Source organism: Silurus aristotelis (assembly GCF_946808225.1).
Source record: "Silurus aristotelis genome assembly, chromosome: 27".
NCBI lineage: Eukaryota > Metazoa > Chordata > Actinopteri > Siluriformes > Siluridae > Silurus > Silurus aristotelis.
Genome location: NC_139600.1, coordinates 5,137,456 through 5,157,206, shown reverse-complemented (window position 1 = coordinate 5,157,206; position 19,751 = coordinate 5,137,456). Strand labels below are relative to the sequence as shown.

Sequence of the window (19,751 nt, the reverse complement as noted above, 5' to 3'; positions counted from 1 at the left end):
GGAAAATGTCGGCTGGTTTTTTAGTGTTGGTCAGCTTTAGTTTTATCCACACAATTGGCTCTGGTTGGACGGCGTCTGTCGTGCTTTTGGCTGATTTTGTGAGTCGAATCAGTGGCGGACCACGATTGGCTATTCAGCTTAGCGAATGAGCACACAAGACTAAAAACGGAACACGATTGTTGTCATTTTTTCGCTCGTCTTTACAGCTTAGCAGAGATGATTGAAAAAAGCTAGATGAATCTGTAATTAATGGCAGGTGTTAATGCTGCTTGTTTAATATATTTACAGTCTTAGCTCTTCCGGTTTCCCTATTTTGATGGCGAATACACACTACTGTCACCTGAATGTATGGGAGAGTTATGTTGTCTTACGCAAGCACAGAAAGCAGACGCGCGGTTCGGTGTGTCAGCTGCGTCTGCCTAATAATGGGCTGCATTTGTAGCACAATTGGCCAATGCCGATTAATAAAAAATGCCCAAAAAAGATTTTCCGACCTCTTGTCAAGTTATAAAAATATCTAACAAATAATATTATATAATAAATATCAATAATAGCTTTTTTTTTTGCATGATAGAGCTTTAATTTGCATTTGAGAATGACACAGTGAACTGTGTTTTTCGGGGGGGTTTCTAAGCCCATGCAGTGAATTCTTTTATAGAATCATGCTTGTTTTTAATGCAGTGCCACCTGAGGCCCCAGAAGATCACAGATATTCAATTTTGCTCTTTGCCCTTGGTTTCTGAGCACAGAGATGTATATGCATATACATTTATGAGTCTAGCTTACCATCCAGGCCATGGACACACACAATAAGGTGAACACCCTCATCAAAGCTCTCATCCTCATCCAGACTAAAATATGGCACCGCTGAAGCCAATTCAGCCACTTCACTATAGAGGATTCCTGGCAGCTTAAACTTCTTCAGCTCCTCTTTTGCCTGGGCAAATCTACAAAACGGCAATTTCACACAGTAACAATGAATGAACAGATATGACTTAAATGAAACTTGACTTAAATGATGACTTTAAAGCATGTTTGAGACTTTTAACCATTAAATTGAAATAAACAAATGTGCTAGAAACCAGCCACTTATTCATTAAGCATAACTGCACATCATGAAAGAAATAATTCTATTTGAGAATTGGTCTAAAAACAACAACCTGCATTTTATATATAAATGGCTTAAATGAAAAAAGCATGCTAAGAAAAAACATTAAAATGGAATATCAAATTGCTAAAACTCACAATTGTATTTGAGCGGGAGGTGAGCTTTCATACCAGTGTAGAATTGTATTGGTCTGAAGTGGCTTGGTGGTTTGAGCTTGTAAGTAGGTCCAGGGGAATTGAATATTCCTGATCTGCTCCAAATTCATGTAGAAAGAGCTACTAGCTTCTGGGGTCCCACTGCCATTCCCCTCTCCACTTCCTCCCTTCACTTCTGACAAGCCATTGACATAGACTGGCACATCTGCCTCTTCATAGTAGCCATTTTCTATCATCTCAAGGTTTGGCTTTTCTTCTTCGTCATCATTTTCTTCTTCTTCAGTGGGCTGAACATCTGTCTGAATGTTCTGCATAATGGCTGGTGTTTCCTCTGGGCTTATCTCAGAAATATCAGTGCTGGAGTATGAACCAAAATAATTCTCCACTAATCCTTTCTTTACCAAGTCTGTGCTACTAGTGGCTGATGTACTAGATTGTGCTGCAGTCTGCATATCAACACCAACTTCCAGTCCTATATCTTCCTCCACAGGGGGTCCCAGTTTGGCAGGCTCAAATACCTCATGAGAAGCAAAATCTTTGCAAAGGGACAGAAGGACAGAAGCTTCATCCTTGTGAAACACTGCACCATCAGCATGACAGTTGGAGGCTTCTTGGTGTAGTAAGGCATTGGTTGGTTGGGTGGCATTGAAAGGTATGTTGATATCAGATCGATCAGAGAAAACCAAGGCCTGCTCCTGCACAATGACACTGGATAATATGCATGGAACCTCAGCCTCCATTTCATCATCTAATGGAAGTGAGTTAATAGAGGTTAGAGAAGACTGTATGCCACTTACACCACTAGTACTCTCAGGGTTTGGCCCCTCTAGTCTGTTGGACCCCTTTGAAGCATAGCTGAGGTGAGATTGCTTGAGGGCAAGACTCGGACACTTAGTAGTGGACTGCTTAACTTGTAGAGAGACCCAGTCTATATTCACTTCAGAAACATTCGACACCCTAGGAGGACCTGCTACTAACAATGTAGCAGAACTAGGCTCACTCTCAATTCCTGAATCTGAGAGTCTTGTTGCTGCAGTTTGTATACAGTTACTCCTCAGTGTGATCGCACAATCTGGCCCCATATCCACAAGCTCTCGGTTACCACAATTCTCTCTGTGTTGAATCGTGGACTCACAGCAATCTTTTGGTGTAGTACCTGGAATGCCTCCCCTTGTATGTATTGGATCAGTGAGGCTTGAAAATAGGACAGTGACTTTATCTCCCGGGTAGGGATTCTTGTCTTGAGGATTGACCTCAATATGTTGGATACCTGGAGGTATGACCACAATATTGTCTCCCTCAGTTGCTTTCCTCTCTGTGGCAACAGTTTCAGTCCCTTCCTGTGCTTGTGAACCCATTAGGTTTGTAAAACTGTCACTTATAATGCTAGTGTTAGTCTGACTGTTATTCATAAGATGTTCTATAGTTAAAGTTCTAGTGTCATTATGAGTCATGTATTTAGACATGGATCTTAACCTGGTCCGGGGATCTCCAAGCAAATATTCTTGTTTTTCTTGCTGACTGCACTGTAAGTCTTTTTTGGACTTTTCATCTGGTTCATCATTAAGGACTTTCAGATTCTTGAAGCCTGTCAAAATCACAGTCTCTTTTGAACACTGACTGATTAGCTTTTTAGAGTTGTCAGTCTTCGTGTTCTTCCTCAGTTTGATGGACTTGGCCTTGGATTTTATAGAAGGCTCATTCTCCTTGTGCCAGTTAGTGACTAAAGCAGCTTGATGAAGTTCTGGATAATGACTAGGCTTATCTGGTTTAGAAGGTCCAGATCCATTCCTGGGATTGGGTAGACCAAGCCATGGAACATGATGATCTTTGGGGAAAGACAATAAAAAACATTTAAATTTCATATTAGCTAGTACATGAACAATTATTCAACAAGGCCAATTGTGTAAGTTTGTGTTAAACACCTTAGAATCTGCATCTTTTGCTTGAACTCATTTATTTGATCAAACAGAACATGTGTATAATAGGTGTTTATTGTCCCCCACATGTGCCCTATTAGGCTAATTGTGCTGATTGTTTAATACATTAATTTATCCTATTGTCTGCTCTTGGTTTGGCCAGAAGCCCTGGGTTTTGTCTGTAAAAACTGTATTTGTTGATCTGTCTTTGAGAGAAAACCAAGCCATTTTTAAGCTAAGACATGAGTGAAAATCAATCAGAGGCATTAAGCATGCATTTAGAATAGCAAATGAAACTATTTAAAAAGAAACAAAGCTATGGTGTACTAAGAACCAGACGTCAAACAGGTCGGCAAAAAAATTCAAAATAAAAAACCGACAGCATCTGGTAAACATACTTTGTAAATCTGTGAAACCCTTCTGAAAAACCAAATTAATGAAATCAACAATCTCCACAGGAAGGGATGATCATCACATTGGAATTCAGAAAAAAAAAAAAAAAAAGAGAGATGAGCCAAAAAAGATTAACAAGAAGTTAATTCAAAGATTAAATGAATATTATATTTTACTATAGTGACAAAAAAGAGTAAAGTATGGAAAATAAATAGATTAGCTCAAGATCCAGAAGATACAAGCTCAACAGTCATGCACGGATGGTAATGCCATGTCTTATGTGTCAAGCCATTTTAAAGCTGCTTCTGTAACAGGCTCAATCTTTGTTGATGATAAAACATGGGTTTGTAACATTGTATAACTTTATTATAAAAAATAATAATAATAATAATAAAATAAAAAAAATAAAAAAAACATACCCTCTTTAACAGATTCCAGATATCGATCCTCAAATATTATTGGTAGAGAGCTGGCATCTCCATCTAGTTCAGCACATTCCACAGGAAGTGGTGGTAAGGAAAGAAAGTATGATGAGCTCCTAATGACTCCAGTCATCTGTTGGTGGCTATGTGCACTATTCATAAGTAACAAATGTCACTGTGAGTCATTCTGTATAAATGGTATTCCCAATATTTAGCAAATGGCATCTAGATACTTACTGCATCTCCTGGAAGGCCAGTGCAGCCTGCCTTGGGTGTTCGAAGCAAAAGAAAGCTTCAGAAAATCTCTGTACCTAAAGCAAAGCACAAACATTATTTTTCACCTCAGAATACCTGGGACCAAAAAAAAAAGAACGGAGCACTTTTTCGAGTTTGTAATTTAATTCTCACTTGCACTGAATTTTTCACAACCCACTAACCTGAATTCATATTATAATAAAATAATTACATATAATATAGATTATATGCCTACCATATGGATACAGAAGGATTGTTTAAAATTTTGAGGACATACCCTTAGGATGTGATGTTCTTGGGCCAAAAGTGTCATGACACTGTCATTTAGGGAGACTGTTTCTAGGAACTGGCCCCACAAAGCCATCAGCAAAGAGCACAACTGTGCAAGATTCATATTAATTAGTTCAGCAAGCTCATCTGGGCTCTCTGCCTTCTGCTGCAACATAAGTAAAATAAGTTAGCCAGTACTAGGCAACACCAAGGTTAAAATAAAGGTTCAATAAAAACAAAGGATATATTCGGATATTTCTTATTTTAGGAATAGGATCTAATTTAGGAAATCTGTCATTAAGAACACACCACCATATGCAGACCTTGCATGCAAATAAATTTATTAACCAGAACACAGTGGGATCTCTAAAAAAAATGACCTTAAACCTACCCATACCATGAAACCTGTGCCAGTCTATTGCAATACATGAACACAATTAGTATCATTGTTATTAACATTGTAATTTCTTAATTATTCTTTTTTAACAGACGCACATAGTCATTAAAGACACCTAATATGAAGTGGGATTAATGATTAATGATTATTGAATTATATTATAAGTATTAGGATAGTTCCAGAAGCATGATCCCTGCACAAACTAGTGTTTTACTGTACATCTTAAAGCTACAATCCTAGAGACGCAAGAAACTTAAGAGGTAGAAAGAATGTTATATTCAGTATTTATTCATTAATACAGTCAGGCAAAGAAAGACAGGCATGTCATAGACTCTGGCAGCATGTACTAACTTAAGTTTGCATATATAGCGCTGTCCTTTACGCCAGTGTGTAGCAGCGTGCGTGCAAAGTCCATTTTAACATATTCCTACCTAAAAAAAACTGCACATAAACAAAACACACTGCCTCAATGCAAGTCAGTCAATGCTGCTACTACTTCTGGTGAAAATTACAACCCTACGGCAGACATTTCCATAGTCTCTGAGATTGCTAGAGTGCAGTGAAATGGAGTTTTTTGGTTCTTGGAATAAAAAACCTTAGTGCAACTGAGAAACTTGAAGTTCTTGACTTTTGGACCTCTAACTAATGATTCCCACACTACACGCCAAAAAAAAAAAAAAAAAAAAGGCCAAGCCACAAAAAGCTTAAAAAAAATTCATACATTGATGTTGTGGGTTGAATAGACTTATAAGGTCTTTACTCATCTTCTAATGTTACCAATTTTAATTGGTAATGAATAGCTGACATGCATTAAGTCTGGAATGCAATCCTTAGAGAGATTAAAATCAAATACGGGTTTCACTGGTACTGTAAGACACTATATGCAAGACTGAGCTGAAATTTTAAACATCGCTGTGCAAAATATCATCCACAACCTTACTAATCCAATCAGTTTGCAAACACAATGATCTACTGTTACAAATCATTAGCAATGTGCTAATCTATGTATGCTCTCAGGGTTTAAACCGCAAATTGCTGCTAGAATTATTATTAGTAGTAGTTGTACTGACATACCTTGATATGTTCGCAAAGCTCATGGAGACGAGCTTCCACATCCAGTTTTTCTAAAAAAAATAAACCAAAAACAAAAAACAAAAAAACAAACAAAAAAAAAAGGTAAAAAAAAAAAAAAAAAGGTAAAAAAAAATATTACAATCAATATGGATTTCTCAGCACTATATGAAAGAAATTAGTCTCTCTGAAGAATGAGAGCTATAAGAAAGAATTAGCACAGGCGTATAGAGGATAATTAAGAGCAGCATTCCTGCAAAGGAATAAAGAAGTGAATGGTTTGCTGTTAGTGGTTTTGAATAGGACAGTCCACAGCTCTCGGCCCACACAAGGAAAAGATCAACTGGCCATTCAAAGAAAAGAACACAAAAATGAAAGGCATGTTGAGGTTGACAGTCAACTGACATACCTATGTGGATGTGCCTTTGGCCCCTGGGAAAAGGTCTTCTTAGAACTCGCTCATAAAGGACTTGCATGCTGGGCTTGGCTAGTGGTGGGATTGCACATATAGGCAGGTTTAAAATGGGTCCTCTCCCTTATACTAGAAGACCTGAATTTGATCTTTTATATAGTTCAATGACCCAGTCAAAAGACACATTAGGCAGTAGAGAGCGGACGTTGATTATATTTGAAGTAAGTTTAGTATAGGGTGATGTTCGAGGGTAAAAGTCTTCATAGAGGTTCTTAGGAGCTGGACAAACTGAAATACACTGGTATGTTTGAAGATAATGTGCATTAAAAATTAAGATTTATTAAGGATTATCTATCAGACATGTTAATGGGTATATAATTTAAAATAAATGTAGATTGCATTTGGTTTAGTTTTATGATTCTTCACATCTTAATAGATGAAAACTGCATGTAAATAAACATGGAAAGAAACATAAAAATGTGTAACTAAAATGTAATTACTGTTGTCTTCTGTAGCTATATTATTATATATGTAGAAATGTAATTGTTATTAGACATTTTCTTTTGATTATTAACACAAAAATATAACAATAATGTCAACAATACATGTGTTTTAATGCTCCTTGTAGCGGTGCCTAATTCTTATTACACTACCCAGCATTAACATACCAAGCTCCATACGATGAGAGAAAGGGAGGCTCTTGGTAAGAGCCATGAAGTACTCAAAAAGGCCCTGGTAGGCCAGCAGCAAGCTGGCGCAGAGGCTACGGTGCAAGCTGAAGGCATGCTGTAGACACTGATCCGATACCAGGAACGTTTTGCCCTGTGGCAAACAAAGTAAGCATGACTGACAGAACATTTTCTAAATTCATCATAGCCATTAAACTGTGCATTTTATGATTTTGTACAGAACAGCAATTTACAGAGTTTTGATCATTAAACAGTTTCAATATTTCCCTCAGAGAACAGTGATGAAATATAACTACCAGAGAGGGGGCCATAATTAGCATAAACACAACTTTATATGATAAATGTGACTGAAAAACTTTTACTACTTCTACATTTACTAAATAAAGAGTAATTTTGTAGCAAACTTATTGTGATCACATCGTGATGATCACTGAATAGCCAGGAATTATCAAGTTTATGTTCCTACAAGCTTGTTTTCAGTTATTTTGTTTAACCCTTGATACAACAGAAAAAGTGACTATCGGCTGGTAAAAATGACAAAGACTGATAAAACACTATTTCTCTAAAAAAACAAAACAAAAAAAAAAACACTAACTGTATTTGTGACCGTGTGTGAATATGCTTACATCTGGAGACAGTTGCTTGACATAGGTGCAGCCAAATACCACAGTCTCTAGGGTTGGGATCAGAAGATCTTTGCCCTGTGTTGGTACACTGCGGTTCAGCCAGGTGCTTTTCCCAAGCCGGGGGAAGCTGCATTTAAATATGTAGTGTTAACACATATTCTGGTCAGTGAAAAACCCTTAAAACCAGTTGAATTCCCTTCTCATAAAGTAACTGTAAGTCACAGTAATTTCAGTGTATACATTTCTTAAATATGCTGTATATTATGTTTTTCCCACAATCAATTTTTTTCCCTCTGAAATAAACTTTGTCACTGAGGTGCCATTACAGTGCTATATTACACATTTAATAATGTAGATACTATAAAGCAGTGGTCCCCAACCCCCGGCTGTGGACCGCACCGGTCTGTGGGTCAATTGTGGGTTCTTGGTAAGAGCCATGAAGTACTCAAAAAGGCCCTGGTAGTCCAGCAGCAAGCTGGCGCAGAGGCTACGGTGCAAGCTGAAGGCATGCTGTAGACCCTGATCCGATACCAGGAACGTTTTGCCCTGTGGCAAACAAAGTAAGCATGAATTTAAACATGTTTAAACAACTCTTACCAACTGTGGGTCAAGTGGGCCACACAGCAAGAATACATAACCTACATTATTTCCGTTTTATTTATTATCTGATTCTGAACGATGTTTTATTTTGGAAAATGACCGGATTCTCTCCTCCACATTTGTCTATGACTCACTCTTGATGTGTGTCATGATGCCTCGGTCACATGTCTTACCTCCATCCACTACCTTCTTAAAGGGGCTCCGGCCGCTAACACATAATACATTACAGCTAAATTCAAACCAAAGTGGATTCACATTTATATATATATATATATAAAAAAAAAAAAAAGTTTTTATGTCGGCTGTATAATTTTATTTTGTTGTATTTATCTGTCACAACTTAAAGGCCGGTCCATGAATATTGTCTGACATTAAACCGTGGCTCAAAAAAGGTTGGGGACCACTGCTATAAACGGCATATAGAAAAGTATAGAACCTGCAAACACAATGGCAAAAACCTGAACATAATAGGAAAAAACACTTAGAAGGCCAAATCACTCAAGACAGAGACAAAGTTATTTTATGTAGTATAACAATTTCAATCCAACTGGATGAAAACTGACCGAAGGCATATGTCCTGCAATTTAAACTATTTTGTACGAGTTCTTGTGTGTAGTCTCACAGCTCAGAGGTAGAAACTGTTTGCAAATCTAAATGTAAGGCAGCACATGCTACTGTAACATTTATGTACAATGATTTATTCCTCTTTAACTCCTTTATCAGCTCTTTAGCCTTGCAGACATGGTTATTGTGGGGCTGGGCGATAAATCGAATAAAAAATCGATTTTTTAATAAAAATCGGGTTTCTCTTTAATGTCCGCCGACGTTCCCCTCTGGGCTTCCATAGTTTCGAACAAACTCAGATTCCCCCCCCCGCATTTGCCATAGAGATACACAAACAACATGGCAGCGAACAAGCAAAGGTAGCAGTACCACCAATTTACTGCAGCACCTCGAACAGAGGCATGCTGTCGAGTGGGAGAGATGTAGGGCCCTACGAAATGAACAAGACAGCGGCAGCACAAGACTGCGGTTAACCAGCCGCATCCTGAAAATACACGGTTAAGCAGCCGCACTTTGTTTAGTGTTGCGCGTCTAATCGTACACTTCCGGTATGGGTGGTGGGAGCGGTCAAAATACATGTAAAGAAGCTTCAGAACAGCGTTTCCGTTAAGAAACAGAAAAATCTGAGCATTTGAATCACCATGTTCAAACACTCATAAAACATTTTTTTGAGGTTTGCTCATTCTTTCAAATAATTCTTATTTAGAATCTCGCTGTCTATTATATTCTTATTTCAAATTTCAACTTATTTTACGAAAAAGAGTTTTTAAGAAAAGTAAAGGCAAAATCACTCTAAGCATCACTGCATTTTTAACCATGTTCCACATTCAAACACTCATAAAACATTTTTTTTTATAGGTTTGCTCAATCTTTCAAATACTTCTTATTTGCAGTGTCTCTGTCTATTACTCTTAAATTTTATCTCATTTTACTGTGGAGTTTTGGAGAAAAGTAAAGGCAAAATCACTCCAAACCTCAGGTGCATTTTCAATCAAGTTCCACATTTAAACACTCATAAAACATTTTTCTCTGTAGGTTTGCTCAGTCCCTATTAAATGGAAATAATACATTTCAGTGGAGTGAAATCCACAGCAGGGGATCGATTTACTACATGATTGTTTGGGTAAGGGAGATCCTGCTGAAGACTTTTGTATATATTTACACACACGTGCGCACGCACACACAGACTGAGGGGTTTGGGGAATCCTGTTTTGGGGAATCCATTATTACAATATTATAATATTTTTATATCAAACATGACACACTAGAGAACACTATTGTACACAAGATTGATTGTGCTTCATTTTTTGCACACTCGAAAATCGGAACTGTTTGTAACCAGCTTTACATAATTGAGAGCGAGTGTTTTGATGATAGCTAATATACAGTGGGTACGGAAAGTATTCAGACCCCCTTAAATTTTTCACTTTTTGTTATATTGCAGCCATTTGCTAAAATCATTTAAGTTCATTTATTTTCCTCATGAATGTACACATAGCACCCCATACTGACAGAAAAACACAGAATTGTTGACCTTTTTGCAGATTTATTAAAAAAGAAAAACTGAAATATCACATGGTCCTAAGTATTCAGACCCTTTGCTGTGACACTCATATATTTAACTCAGGTGCTCTCCATTTCTTCTGATCATCCTTGAGATGGTTCTACACCTTCATTTGAGTCCAGAGATTTTTGATTATACTGATTGGACTTGATTAGGAAAGCCACACACCTGTTTATATAAGACCTTACAGATCACAATGCATGTCAGAGCAAATGAGAATCATTAAGGTCAAAGGAACTGCCTGAAGAGCTCAGAGACAGAATTGTGGCAAGGCACAGATCTGGCCACGGTTCCAAAAAAATTTTTGCTGCACTTAAGGTTCCTAAGAGCACAGTGGCCTCCATAATCCTCAAATGGAAGACGTTTGGGACGACCAGAACCATTCCTAGAGCTGGCCGACCAGCCAAACTGAGCTATCGGGGGAGAAGAGCCTTGGTGAGAGAGGTAAAGAAGAACCCAAAGATCACTGTGGCTGAGCTCCAGAGATGCAGTCGGGAGATGGGAGAAAGTTGTAGAAAGTCAACCATCACTGCAGCCCTCCACCAGTCGGGGCTTTATGGCAGAGTGGCCCGACGGAAGCCTCTCCTCAGTGTAAGACACATGAAAGCCCGCATGGAGTTCTCCAAGATGGTGAGAAATAAGATTCTCTGGTCTGATGAGACCAAGATAGAACTTTTTGGCCTTAATTCTAAGCGGTATGTGTGGAGAAAACCAGGCACTTCTCATCACCTGTTCAGTACAGTCTCAACAATGAAGCATGGTGGTGGCAGCATCATGCTGTAGGGGTGTTTTTCAGCTGCAGGGACAGGACGACTGGTTGCAATCAAGGGAAAGATGAATGCGGCCAAGCACAGGGATATCCTGGACGAAAACCTTCTCCAGAGTGCTTTGGACCTCAGACTGGGCTGAAGGTTTACCTTCCAACAAGACAATGACCCTAAGCACACAGCTAAAATAACGATGGAGTGGCTTCACAACAACTCTGTGACTGTTCTTGAATGGCCCAGCCAGAGCCCTGACTTAAACCCAATTGAGCATCTCTGGAGAGACCTAAAAATAGCTGTCCACCAACGTTTACCGTCCAACCTGACAGAACTGGAGAGGACCTGCAAGGAGGAATGGCAGAGGATCCCCAAATCCAGGTGTGAAAGACTTGTTGCATCTTTCCCAAAAAGACTCCTGGCTGTATTAGATCAAAAGGGGGCTTCTACTAAATACTGAGCAAAGGGTCTAAATACTTAGGACCATGTGATATTTTAGTTTTTCTTTTTTAATAAATCTGCAACAGTGTCAACAATTCTGTGTTTTTCTGTCAATATAGGGTGCTATGTGTACATTAATGAGAAAAATAAATGAACTTAAATGATTTTAGCAAATGGCTGCAAAATAAAAAAGAGTGAAAAATTTAAGGGGGTCTGAATACTTTCCGTACCCACTGTATGCTTACTGCATGGTGAGTCAGGCTCCCAAGCGGTGTCATACCTTGTGGATGCATTTGATTTGGTTTGGCTGTTTCTTCTACAAGGTTCTACAAAAAAGTTGTTTTTTACTTTAATCCTCATTGAATCTCAGCAAAGACTGGGAAAGTTTTCGTTTTTAGTATTTCTTGCTTGATGAAACTGTTCCTGAATCAATGACTAGGCTAGAACAAACATTTCAAGATTACTGCATCTTTAAAACCCAAAAAGCATCTCAGCACATATCAATGATGATATTTGCGGTAATAACAGATATGCTCATGGAGAGCGTGATCCCCTGGACAGACTGTGAAATTAACTACGATACATTTAAGATACACTAGGGGAAAAATTACATTTCACCTTTACACACACACACACACACACACACACACACACACACACACACACACACACACACACACACACACACACACACACACACAGATACTCTTCTAATTCAGTCTCTTTCAATTTCAGAAGCAAAAAGACAATATGTTAAGCATGTGTGTTCTGGCATGTCTTTAAAACCAACAAAGCATGTCAGCTGAACTCACACATAAAAAAACAATAATTATCGCATTATTTAACATTAACAGACTCCTCAATGGGAAGCATCATGGAAACTAACATCTGCAGAATTGGTGCACAATAGATCTTACAGTGCACCTGCACACTAAATTGTCAACCAGAAACAATGTGGTTTTCACTTTACAGTAATTTGCAAGATTTCCTCTAAACTTTTTGTTTAATTTTGTTAAAAAGTTTTAAATACCGTAATTTCCCCACTATAAAGCGCACCCAAATATAAGCCGCACCAACGGAATTTGACAAAGATTTTTATTTTGAACATAAATAAGCCGCACCTGTATATAAGCCGCATCTACACTGAAACTAATGAACTTTACACAGGCTTTAATAAAAGTGTCTGTTACACGGCTTGTATCTAAACAGTAGCCTACCAAGAAAGTCATTGTTCACTGTCTTCCTCCTTCCTTTCACAACTATTTCTCTCTGAAGTTTTTCTTCTGGCATCATTTTGCGTTTAAAAATCACCATCGGTAAAGCTTTTCTCCCGATGCCGTGCAGCTCAGAACACAGGTGAAGTGTGTTTTCATGCCCGCTTGTTTTCAGCGTGACGAATGATTCACATTTCCTGTAGACAGTCCGAGTGAGCGGCAGGTCAAACATCAGAGGAACATCATCCATATTTATGATGTGGTGCGGCCCGATTCAGTGGAAGCGCATCTGATTTAATATAAAGAGTTTCATTGGTTCACCTGAACTCATTCAGCAATTTCATTGGTCTAATATTTTGGGGCTCAGTTTTTTGGCTTGAAGTTTGTGAAACCGAGAAAAACCCCGGAAAAATCCATAAATTAGCCGCTTCGTTGTTTAAGCCGCGGGGTTCAAAGCGTGGGGAAAAAAGTAGCGGCTTATAGACCGGAAAATACGGTAATAAACAAATAAAAAAATTAGCAAAAAACACCTTTGGTTAAAAGAAAATCTTTGAAACTAATTTATTTGCTTGTTACCTGTATTGTGTGTGTGTGGTTAAACCTTCACGGCATTACACAAGTCAAAGTTTTCATAGAATCAGATTTTTATCAGCTCATTCACTGTTTCACACTGTGGAAAGCAGTCTAAAAAGGAAGTGTGAATAAAACAGGGGCCTGACCATCTCTTACCTAATGAGGGGTTGATGCAGGGCCACCAGGGAGGCGTGGATGGTGACGGAGATGATTGATAGGTGAAAATAGTCAAACATGACATTGATGTGCTGGTGCATGCCTCTGTGAAGACTAAAATGCAATCGCAATGTCCGACTGCTGATACTCTGCAATAACCTAGAATCCTCTGGCCTAAGTAAGCACAAACATGACGTTACTTTAAATCAATCACATTATCTATACACATCTCAATTCAACATTTATAGAAACATTGCAGCTGCTTTGTGATAAATGTCCACTGTAAAAGGCATTGTAGAAATAAAATTTTATTTGCATAGCTAGTCAACTAACACATTCAGTACAACATGACAAGCTTTAACCAACTTAAATAAAAGTATAAAATGTTACTACATACATGTAATCACCATCAGCAAAGTATAGGTCCAGAGAGAGCTGAAAATCCATATCATTTAGGGACTCTTCCACCTGAACAAGTGAAGCATTACAAATGAAGGGACATTTACAAATCTTTACAAATAAATATAAAAATTCATTTCGCATCCCTGAACATTCATATTAAAAGAAGATGAATCTCACCTTTTTCTCATCTAGGAGCATCATCACCTTAAATATGAGAACATCGTTGACTACTATTTCTTCATTCTTGTAGAGAATCTGAAAGGTTTTGCTGTAGATGACGTCGCCTTGCACTGTTGCAGGAATGACCATATCGGAATCTATAAAATCGAGCACAACACTGAACAAGCTATAAGATACAGATATTTGTGAATAGGATTTTTTTTTTTTTAAGTTGCTTTTAAACCATTTTATCTACCTCTTAAATGAACAGCAATGGAATTCTTGCAAGCTCCTTTTTTTATTGATAATTCAGAATATTGTTTTATTCTTAAAATATATTGTTTCACATTTTAGGTTTTATCAGAACTGCTGTATTATTAGTGCATGGAACACCTTTAACAACAATACTAATTTTTACAGTAAAATATCAAGAAGTTATTACTTTTTCAAGTTTCTTTTACAGTTTTGGTTTTCATGTTACAACCCTAGGTAGCCCCATGTTCATACTGGTGTTCTGTATGTGTGCTTTGTGTGCAGGTCCGATCCACTCCAGAGTTTGAGGCCTGCCCTACCCTGGCTGATCCCACCTCCTTCATGATGACATCATCCACCTGTTTCCTATTTAAGGAGGAAGGAGTGAAGCAATCGGAGAGAGTTGTTGTAGTGGCGTTCTGACTGTTTGTTTTGGTGTTCGGGGTATAGCTTGGTTGTTGATGTTCATGATTTTGACCTCTGACTGTTTACTGACTTTGAGCCTGTTTAGCCCCTTGGACTACTGTTGTTTGTATGTATTTCTTTTGTATTATATTGTAATATCTTTGGGCACTGTACATATTTATTTCACTGGCATTAGGGGTGTGGCTGCAATTTACTTTGGGTGAGGGATTGTTTTGTCTTTGTTTTTGTAGCAGGGAGTTAGGGAAGCTGTTTGTGTTTTCCTTTTCTTTGTTTTCAGGAAGGGTAGCTTTCCCAAAACAGTCCTTTTTGTTTATTGTTTTGTCCTTGGCCCACCCTGAAGACAAGCCTGTGAGTCTGTGTACATATATTTCTGTGTTACAATATACAAGCACCTGTGTAGCAAACCTTTTTGTGTGTTTATGGTTTGGGGTGTGTTTGGGTTGTCAATTTATAAGATCCATTCTTTTGAATCCCAAGCTAAATACTCTGTCCTGCCTAACCCTAGACTGGGTCGTAACAATGTACAACCCCAATTTCAAAACAAATGGGATGCTGTGTAAAATGTAAAATAAAACCCAAGTTTGATTCACAAAAGAACATAGAAAACAGATCAATGTTTAAACTGTGGACTGTGGAAATGTAAAAATTTATGGAAAAAAATAAGGTAATTTTGAATTTGATGGCTGCCACATGTCTCAAGGAAAAACCAGAATGAAAAATGGAGAAAAACTAAATTAGAGATTTTCTGAATTGCGTACAGCTACAACATATGTTAGATCCCATTCCAACTAAACTACTGAAAGAAGTGTTACAGACAGCTGGTGAGCCTTTTCTCAATATTATTAACTTCTCACTATCTTTAGGTCACATCCCTAACCCCCTCAAGTTGTCAGTTATTGAGCCTCTCATTAAGAAACCTAATTTGGATCCAATTGTACTATCAAATTACAGACCCATTTCAAACCGTCCCGTTATGTCTAAAATTTTAGAAAATATTGTGTCTGCCCAGTTATGCTCCTGTTTACAAGAGAACAATATCTTTGAAGAGTTTCAGTCGGGTTTCAGGCCCATCATAGCACAGAACCCGTTTTAGTTAAAATAAAATCACAAATGACTTGTTTTTAGCTTCAGACCAAGACTACATCTCTCGGTTAGTTTTACTAGATCTTAGTGCTGCATTCGACACTATAGACCATGACTTTCTCCTGGGTCACTTACAGAATTACATCGGCATTCAAGGACAGGTTTTAAGATGGTTGCATCCCCGCATCCTAATCCTAGGTGTCTGTCTGTTACCATTTTGTATATTTAAATGGAGAACTTTCCAGGTAAAGTAAATTATGGGGTGCCACAAGGTCCAGTTCTAGGACCCCTGCTTTTCACAATATACATACTTCCCTTGGAAAATATTATTAGAAAGCATGGGATTAGTTTCCACTGTTATGCTGATGATACCCAGCTATACATCACATCAAAACCAGACAAAACATCTAATTTGGCTCGTTTAACTGAAAACAAGAATTAAAATATCGGCTGACACATAACTTTCTATTATTAAATTCTGATAAGACGAAGATTTTGCTCATACACAGCCTATACACAGAAGCTCCAGCATTTTAACCTGCATTTAGAAGGATGTACTGTAACTACTAATTCAACAGTAAAAGACCTGGGAGTTATTTTAGACAGCAACTTGTCTTTTGAATATCATATCAAGAAACATGTTGTCTAAGAAACTAAGAAACATGTTGTCTATCTGATGCAAAGAAGCTCGTCCATGCGTTCATGACCTCCAGACTGGACTATTGTAATGCATTACTAGGATGTCCTGTATCATTAATAAACAAGCTACAGTTAGTCCAGAATGCAGCAGCCAGACACAAGGTCGAGAAAATATCACCATATAACCCCAATCTTATGATCCATACACTGGCTACCTGTTAAGTTTTGAATTGACTACAAACTATTGGTACTAACCTACAAAGACTCCAATTGTTTGGCTCCCATGTATCTATCCAGTCCTATAAAATGCTAAAATCAATCACGCTCTTTAAGGTCTCAAAACTTCTAGTAGTTCCTAGAATAGCAAAGTCCACAAAAGGTGGTAGACATTTAGCTCCTAAACTGTGGAATAGTCTTCCTGACAGTGTTTGGGGCTAAAACTCACTCTCCCAGTTTAAGCACAGATTAAAGCCGTATCTTATTAGCGAGTCTTACACATTACACACATCACATATAAACTTGTGCTACAGAACATTTGATCACATGCACATTACAACTTGTGCTTGTTAATATTATGAACAGCAGCTACACTAATTCCTCTCTAGTGCGTCTCTTTCTCTACCCATCCCAAAGCATCCTGAGATTGCTCCAGCTGTGTCTCACCTTAAAAATATAGCACTTTAAAGAAGTAGGTGCCGACCCCGTAAACATCCTGAACCATCTAGAGATGTTCCAGCGCCATCCTACTTCGTGTAGAGTTTGGACATTGGACCTCTTTAAATGTTTAAAGGCTCTGGCATAGAGGAGTTGGTGTTGGATCTATGATGATCTCAAACGTCTATTTTATGAGTTGCTCAGTAGCTCATGGTTCTATATAGCGTTTTCTATGTTCTACTGTAAATCGGGGATTAACCATACACGTCTCATACTGAAATGTTTCGGTACAGGGCTTTCGGTTCAGTGCACTCATGTGCACCAAACCATGTTTACAAAAAATCCATAGCGCTAATATTAGCAACTAACCAAGAAGTGGCTATGGATTCTTTAATGCTTTAGTGTTAAAAACAGAATTTCTTTAAAAAAAAGAGTATATCCTGACAATTTCACATATTGAGGCAGTGAATGAATGAAGGATGGAAGGAAGGAATGAAGACATTAGTTGAGGAATGCAGAAATAAGAACAGTTAAATAGATCATATCTTTAGAACATTTCATATAAAATGGAAAAACACACACACACACACACACACACACACACACACACACACACCTGTATTACCCAAATAGGGTCTAACAAATGTAAACTATTTCATTAAAATTTTCCATTTATTTAATTTGTCCATTTAATGAATTCATCAATTAATCAATTTAATAAAAAAGTGTATTGGATTTTGATTTATTCTATTTTATTTTGATAAAATACTATAAAATATATTTTATATATTTTTTTAACCAAGCAGGCATTTTATTTAAAATTGTTTTTAAAAAGTGAACTGTTCAAATAGTGATGATCACAAGTTAATGATAATAAATTATGTTAATAAAAAACTACAGGGAATTTTATGCTTTGCATTTCTTCCCCCGTACCAAACCATAGCAAAATTTACCCAAACCGTGACTTAAATACAAAGGTAGGTACCGAACTGTGAATTTCGTGTACGTTACACGCCTAATTGAGAATAAAATATGGCTTTATGGGATTTTCAAATCAGTGCATTCTTTTTCTATTTACATTTTAGTGTGTTTGTAATTAAAATTTTATTTTGATTACAGCTATAAATAAACATTAAGATATTATTATTATGAAATATGGGGAATATCAATAACAACAATACTACCAATAGTAATAATAATAATAATGATAATCACAGATTTTTCTTTAGAAAATGTTGTTGGAGCTAAGGGAACAGTCCTGTTATCAGTTTGAAGATATAAATGTTCTGTACACTTACTACGGTAACGTTTCGTGCTAATACAGAGTTGTATGTTTCAGCAAAGCCAGATTAAAAACTCAGATTACCTTTCTGTTCTTAAATTTTAATAAGACAGAAGTACTTTTAAGACACAGACACTGATCACACAGTATATGTGGATGGTCTTTGTGTCTAAGAATGTGCACCATTAAAAGACCTTGGTATTATTGACTTCAGTCTTTTCTACGAAGCTCATGTTAATAATACTTGGAGATCAAATGATTTATCATTTTGGCGATTAATCAGCACAGTAGTTGATCGTTGTTGATTGATAACCCTAACCCTATTGCCAAAAATCCATATCAAAAGTTTTTCCGGGTTGCGTCTGTGGCTGGAGCGTCTGAGGATGTCTGCTGTCATAGATTATAATTTAAAACTTTATTTTGTAATAAAGTTCAGTATTATTTTATATGGAGTGTTTTTAGTTTTCCATTATCCATTTAAAAAACATTTGGTTGATTAATACTTAAATACTCGGTGGTACCACAAATAGTGAAGACTACGGCAGGGGCAGAGCTTTCTTTTACAAAGCTCTGCGGTTATGGAACAGCTTTCCAGTTATGAATGTGTTGCAAAAGACATGTCTGTTGCAATCCTGTTTGAGACTAAACAAGCTTTAAGATGAGCTCATGTATAGGTTATGGGAAGAACTGGATGAAAGTAGTTTAATTGTTTACAACCAGCAAACAATTTCTGGTTGTGCAACCAGACATGCCTCTCAGCCAATCTATCAGAACTTGCCCAAAGCATAGTACCCAGGATATGCACAAGATATGTGGGAGAACTTTGTGCTAGCATGTCTCTGTGTGCCACGTTTCCCCATGAACCCCCTCTATACCTTACAATGCACATAAATCTTCACACAGAACTACAAATAAGTCTTCTAATTAAATACTAAATGCAAATATATGAATATCAGCAATTATAAAAGTTTTTGAATGTATGTGCTCTCAGAATGTGAATAATATTAAAGGCAAAATGTTTTGAGGATGACTTACTTGTGGGACGAAGTAGACTGGTCTCTATTCTGTGAGGGATTCGAGGAGGTACTTTCAGATTGCCACGGACCTGATAAAACCTGTCAATCACCAAGCAATATTAAACACTCCAATTAAAAAAACCAAATATTACAAAACTTGTATAGAAAAAATTCATCTACACAGACACACACACACAGAGATAATAGTCTGCTACGGAGAATAAAGATTGGACAGTAAATCAAAGGAA

At 37.4% G+C, this 19,751-nt stretch overlaps 1 protein-coding gene across 14 annotated transcripts in view; it reads right to left on the bottom strand.

Annotated features, from left to right (window-relative positions):
* fam135a (family with sequence similarity 135 member A) overlaps nucleotides 1-19,751 on the bottom strand; it is a 43,311-nt gene that overhangs the window by 7,667 nt on the left and 15,893 nt on the right. For 5 of the 14 annotated variants that reach the window (XM_083532344.1, XM_083532343.1, XM_083532337.1 and 2 more), the window contains 13 exons: nucleotides 19,523-19,602; nucleotides 14,170-14,309; nucleotides 13,988-14,058; nucleotides 13,591-13,764; nucleotides 7,718-7,844; nucleotides 7,071-7,224; nucleotides 6,400-6,477; nucleotides 5,994-6,043; nucleotides 4,530-4,688; nucleotides 4,235-4,308; nucleotides 3,995-4,149; nucleotides 1,246-3,091; nucleotides 787-947 (listed from right to left, as the gene is read on the bottom strand). In XM_083532344.1, coding sequence (XP_083388470.1) covers nucleotides 787-947; nucleotides 1,246-3,091; nucleotides 3,995-4,149; nucleotides 4,235-4,308; nucleotides 4,530-4,688; nucleotides 5,994-6,043; nucleotides 6,400-6,477; nucleotides 7,071-7,224; nucleotides 7,718-7,844; nucleotides 13,591-13,764; nucleotides 13,988-14,058; nucleotides 14,170-14,309; nucleotides 19,523-19,602 — 3,269 coding nt within the window. Of the gene's footprint in view, nucleotides 1-786; nucleotides 948-1,245; nucleotides 3,092-3,994; nucleotides 4,150-4,234; nucleotides 4,309-4,529; nucleotides 4,689-5,993; nucleotides 6,044-6,399; nucleotides 6,478-7,070; nucleotides 7,225-7,717; nucleotides 7,845-13,590; nucleotides 13,765-13,987; nucleotides 14,059-14,169; nucleotides 14,330-19,522; nucleotides 19,603-19,751 lie in introns of all 14 variants that reach the window. The other 9 variants (XM_083532340.1, XM_083532339.1, XM_083532341.1 and 6 more) reach the window with 5 other exon arrangements.